General features: G+C 41.8%; 1 protein-coding gene across 1 annotated transcript; it reads right to left on the bottom strand.

Annotated features, from left to right (window-relative positions):
• Positions 1–1942: 1942 nt before the first annotated feature.
• Positions 1943–4748, bottom strand: LOC146750934 (uncharacterized). Its single transcript, XM_085498179.1, has 2 exons — positions 2132–4748; positions 1943–1983 (listed from the first exon to the last, which is right to left on the bottom strand). The coding sequence occupies exons 1-2, from the start codon at positions 4746–4748 to the stop codon at positions 1943–1945; spliced, it is 2658 nt and encodes an 885-aa protein (XP_085354305.1).
• Positions 4749–6009: the final 1261 nt, after the last annotated feature.

Genomic DNA, 6009 nt, shown 5'->3' with positions numbered 1-6009 from the left:
CATGTGTTCTGTTGGCTAATTTATATCATATGTGTACATACCGTAGCAATATGTTTTACTAGAGTGTACATGTGTGTATGTGTTCCGTTAGTGAATTTATATCATACGTGTTCATACCGTAGCAATATGATTTACTCGAGTGTACATGTGTGTATGTGTTCCGTTGGTGAATTTATATCATATGTGTACATTCCGTAGCAATATGTTTTACTAGAGTGTACATGTGTGTATGTGTTCCGTTAGTGAATTTATATCATACGTGTTCATACCGTAGCAATATGATTTACTAGAGTGTACATGTGTGTATGTGTTCCGTTGGTGAATGTAGGCATCACAAGCTCCCACAGGTATTACAGTCTCTTACGCCACCAACTAGAAACGCGTACTCTGGTTATATCGTATATTTATTCCATATGGTCAATCGTTACGGAATCAAAACAAGTTAGTACATCTCCAGAATATGGTTCTAAAATATACAAAACAAAATAGGGAAACTAATATTCGAAGTAAATCAAACAATTCTTATCATAAAATGTACAGTAAATTAAATATACATTTCTCTTAAAATGTGCAGAAAGTCGAGCGATACAACCAATAAATATACGGCAAATAAAATATGTAACAATAAATAACAATGCTAACTGAAATATTTGTCAACCATTTTGACGAGCCAAAGCACACATTGCATACCATGTGCTCTATTAAACGTGCAGCTGACCACATGTACGCAATGTGTTTGGGCACAAAAAATGGGTGGCAAATAGTATAAATAACTAAACAATTTTCAAGAAATAAGTCTTAACGAATACTAACGAATACTAACATTTACAGACTTGCAATAATAACCCAAAGTAAGAGTGATAAGATCGAGTTCATACGAGTACTCAAACTTGTAACAAATCACTGCCAATAATTTCATGCTGATGAAGCCAACAATGAAAAGAAAACCTTCCTTACCTCGTTTAGTGGCACCTTCCCGGACCGGTGTACAAATGTTAGCAAACCTAGCAAGTTTCAGAAAACCCAATGCGACAGGGCAATTCAGAGCAGACACAGAGACGTCTTCACTCTTCAGAAGCACATGCTGAACTGAAGACAATAGCCTGCCTCGCCCAGAGTTCACCACAGGTCAAACAGGTGAAACAAAGGAATCTATGTAATCAATAACCAATCAGAGGGGAGGTTTGCACAACTTACACACCGCCCCCGAAAGGCGCACGTCACGAGGAGCCTTTCTATATTTAAAGTTGCAGAACCGACAACTAAATGAATCATGTATATGGAAAAAAAATCATTGTTCTGTTCAACAAAGGTTCATTGTTCTATTTTCTTCTTGTGATGTAGTCTTTTACAACGACGTGGCATCGAATGATCACATCCATCTACTTGTTCATGTATTTCCTTGGTGTCTTCTGCACCGATCTCTGCTGCTCTAGTTACTCCATCTTGTCTTTCCATCACAGTCTTGTGATCCATGTTGCCTTCCAATAAACAGAGCTTGCGCACATCTCTCCGTAAACATCCAGTGGAAGTCTTCACAAGAACGTGACGAGTTGTACTAAATCGATCAGCAAAGGTCTGTTCGACTTTCCCCAAAGGCCATTCACCTCGAGAAATATTTTCATTGACAACAAGTACCAAATCACCAATGGATAGGTTCCTTTTCGGCCTGCACCATTTCTGCCTTTCTTGTAGAGTTGGCAAGTACTCACGTACCCACCGTTTCCAAAACTCAGTTGCAATATGTTGAGTTTCGGTTCTTCTTCTGTGATGACCATTTTCTTCTATGATTTCACTCACCGACGTACAAGGATTTGGACGTAGCAAAAGTAAATGGTTTGGTGTGAGTGGTTCAAGGTCATCTGGATCATCAGATAAATGTGTTAGTGGTCGATTATTAAGAATCTTCTCCACTTCTGGTTCCATTTAGCAAGCATCTGTTTCAGCTCAGTCTCGGCTCCCCGGAAATTGGTACCATTATCACTGTAGAGATGTGTAAATGGTTCACGCCGACTAATAAATCTCCACACAGATTGTATAAAGGAATATGTGGATAAATCATGGGCCACTTCGATATGAACAGCCCGAATGACCAGGCAGGTGAACACGCATCCATATCGTTTAATGGTACCTCTTCTGTACTTAACATACAGTGGTCCAAAATAATCTATCCCGACATGGGAGAATGGTGGCCCACCTGGTGTCACTCTAGCTGCAGGAAGTGGAGCCATTTTTTGATTCCCGGGTTGTGCATTCCATCGATGACACTTAATACACCTACCAATTACACGCTTTACAGTAGCTAGTCCATGAACAATCCAGAACTTCTGTCGTATCTCTGACAACACTTGGTTTGGGCCAACATGTCCTTGTTGTTCATGGTAATGTTGAACGATCAACTCAGTCACATGATGATTGCGAGGTAATATAATTGGATGTCTAGCTTGCTGACTAATGGGTGCGTTCACTAGTCGTCCTCCGACGTGTAGGACTCCATTTTCTAATTTAGGGTTCAACTTTCGCAGTGGACTGACATAACCTTCAGCATCGGGTTTCTCACTCAGAATCTTTTGCGGTGAAGCAAACTCTCTTGGAAATGAACTTCGTTGGACAATTCTGCAAATGTCAGTGGTAGCAATGGAAAGTTCATGAACTGTTAACGGGCCTATTTTCAATAAGGCAGATCTTCTCAAGTACATCTTAAACCGGATGAGCCATGCAACACTCACTTGTATTTTATACCAAGAGGAGTATTGATGGAGCAAACGACTCCAAACATCTGTACCCCTTGTATTGCACTGGGTAATGGTTGTTGCTTGGACCTTCCTTCTCAGCTCTTTGTCGTCACGATCAATTTCTGGTAGGTCAGTAGGTTGGCCTGGCCATTCTGATTCAGGTTGCCATAGAAATGCTGCACCATGGAACCATGTGGTTATTGCTGCCTCATTAGAACCATCCAATTTTATTCCTCGTGATGCATGGTCTGCTGGATTGAACTCTGAACTGACGTGGTACCATTGTGATGGAGATGAAGCATCGTGATTAATCTGGAGGCGGTTAGAGACAAAGGTTTGGAATCGTGTTCCCATGTTGCGAATATATTGGATGACTATTGTTGAATCTGTCCAAAATAGGGTTCTCTGGATTGGGAGTTGAATTTCATCTTGAATTTGTCTGCTGACCTTAACTGCAACTGTAGCTGCTGTTAGTTCAAGCCTCGGTACTGTCATGGCTTTGAGCGGAGCGACCCTGGACTTTACCATCAGCAAACTGTAATGAATTCTACCATTTGTATCTATCAGCCGCCGGTAAGATGCAACCCCATAACCTCCTAAGGAGGCATCAGAGTAATTATGGAGTTCCACTGTTTGTATTTGACTGAAACCAGTTGGTTTGTAGCATCTAGGTATAGCTAGTGTCATCAAAGTAGGTAGTTTTTTCCTCCATTCTCTCCAATTCGACAGTTGATCTTCTGGTACCTTTTCATCCCATCCATATCCAACACGACATAATTCTTGTAAGATTCGTTTTGCCGGTAAAACAAAGGGGGCAGCGAATCCAAGTGGGTCGTAGACTGAAGCCACGAATGATAACATCTCCCTGCGTGTCTCTTCTTTCAGTCTGTCGCCAATTCTGAAGTTAAAGGCATCCTTTTCAACATCCCATTGAATGCCAAGAGCTCTGTCAATCGGCAAGTTCTCCATATCTAGATTCATCACTGAGGAAGCACGCTCAGCTTCTGGGATCAGTGCTAGGATTTCCCGACAGTTGGATATCCATTTTGTTAGATGAAAACCTCCTTTAGCTAACATTTCAGGCAACAGTTTCACCAGTTCCTTGGCTTCTTCAACACTAGCAACAGACTTCAAACAATCATCGACATAGAAGTTTCTATAAACAGTATCCACAATATGAGTGTCATAATTACTTCTGTTGTCATCTGCAGTTCTCTTCAGAGCATATGCTGCACAGCTTGGTGAAGATGTGGCACCAAATGGATGCACCAACATTTGATGATCGGCTGGATCTTTAGATAAATCTCCTTCCGGCCACCATAAGAATCTTAGTGCATCGCAGTCCGCCTTCTTCACCTTAACTTGATGGAACATTTGCTTGATGTCAGCGACAATGGCAACTGGCTCTTTTCGAAATTGAAGAAGTACTCCCACAAGGGTATTATTTAGATCAGGACCTTGCAGAAGCTGATCATTAAGAGATGTGCCTTGGTATTTGGCAGCACAGTCAAAAACAACTCTCACCTTCTCTGGTTTATTCGAGTGGATTACTGGATGATGAGGTAAATACCAAGTAGAGCCAGACTTCTTTGCTGATGAATCCACATTGGGCATTCTTTTTGCATGACCCTGGGAGATGTAACCATCCAATGTGTCTTTATATTTCTTCATAAGAGCAGGATCTTTCAATAGACGCCTCTTCAGTAGCTTCAACCTCTTTAGAGCAGACCATTTGTTGTTGGGTAAGCAGGGATCATCATATCGCCAAGGAAGAGCCAGCTGGTAGTGACCTTCAATCAGACAAACTGAACTGTCCATGATCGCCTTTGCTCTTCTATCTTCCAGTGACATACATGCCTTGGTATCAAACAAGGACTCTGTGAAATCTGCATTGTACATGCGATGAAGCTGAGAAGTTATAGGTTCGAGACACTGAATTGGGGAATCAGAGTCCAAGACTTGGTCAACATTAATAAAATTGATGCTGTTACCTCCACGCTTCTTTCTGCCCATTGGTCCAATAAATGTCCAACCAAGTAGTGTTCAAATACCATATGGTTGCTTCTTTTCACCACGACGCTCCTCAAGAACCCAATGTGCCTCGGGGACATCGTTCCCAATGAGGAGAGTAACGTCTTTAACTTCTATCTCTGGCAATTCTATATCATTCAGGTGAGACCATCCTTTTATATCCAACTTGGTCGGAATACTGTCAGCTGCTATCGGTAATCTATCCGTTGTCCAAACTTTATCCAGTCGCACACCATTGACCAAATTTAGACCTCTTACATCCATCTGTAATTCATGACCATTAATCTGCCTCTGCATTCAGTGTGGACAATGTATAATTGACAGGTTTACCTGTAATGCCTAATTTATCAGCAAGGCTGTAAAGGCAGATAGACGAATCAGAACCACTGTCGAGAAATGCATAGGTTTCAATCTCTTGGCCTCCATCTACCCCACTGACACGAACAGGAATCACCTGCAAACTCACGCGTGGTTGATTGGTTTGTGTAGCACTACATTGCGCCTTGCTTCCAATGACATTACTATGTCTCTCATTTTGAGCTGTGGTGGGAGTTTTCAGATTACTATTGCTGAATGTCTTGGGAGCTGCAGATGTTTGATATGCTGAGTTTGATGTTGCAAGATGAAGCAAAGGATGATGTCTTTTACCACAGCCTACGATAGGGCAAATACGGCCACTTCTACAATTCCTAGCCAAGTGAGGAGGTCTTGCTTCCAGGCAACAGTCACAGAGCCTGTGTTCCCTGATGAAGTCTTTTCTCTCTTGGAACGGTTTGAACGTAAATTTTCGACAATGTTCAAATGCATGGCTACCACTGCAAAACAGACAACCTCTCCTGCCATTAGCTTCGATCATGGAAGTATCATCAGCACCAACATTATTGGAGGCAAACTTGGAAGGAAGATTTATGGGAGGCGTGTCAGCTACATGTGTAGCCAATGTAGTAGCTTTACTTCGCTTTTGTCTTGATCTGGCATTTGAATCTTTTTCTCCATCAGGCTTAGATCCTACCAATTTACCAAATCTTGTATTTGCAATTGCTGATCTGTTCTCCAGAAAGTGGGTAAGGTGCAGGAATACAGGTTCAGTGCCCACACTGATCAACTTGCCAGCTTGCTTGGCCCAATCTGATTGCAAGTATGATGGTAACCGCCTAACCACCTTTTACAGGGTATCTATTGAATTGATGTTAGCATGGAAATTCATTTGCTCAGAACTGAGGTGGCAATTCTTCATATCACG

The sequence above is a fragment of the Saccoglossus kowalevskii genome, chromosome 1 (genome assembly GCF_978046115.1).
Source record: "Saccoglossus kowalevskii chromosome 1, keSacKowa6.1, whole genome shotgun sequence".
Taxonomy (NCBI): Eukaryota; Metazoa; Hemichordata; class Enteropneusta; family Harrimaniidae; genus Saccoglossus; species Saccoglossus kowalevskii.
This window is presented reverse-complemented; position numbering and strand designations above follow the sequence as displayed.

Excerpts from the sequence above, each read along its gene's own strand:
- LOC146750934 (XM_085498179.1), bottom strand. The coding sequence starts at position 4,748 with ATGGGCAGAAAGAAGCGTGGAGGTAACAGCATCAATTTTATTAATGTT. Across the intron at positions 1,984-2,131 it reads GTATGTTAAGTACAGAAGAG|TGATAATGGTACCAATTTCC; the intron begins GTACCATTAAAC and ends ACATCTCTACAG.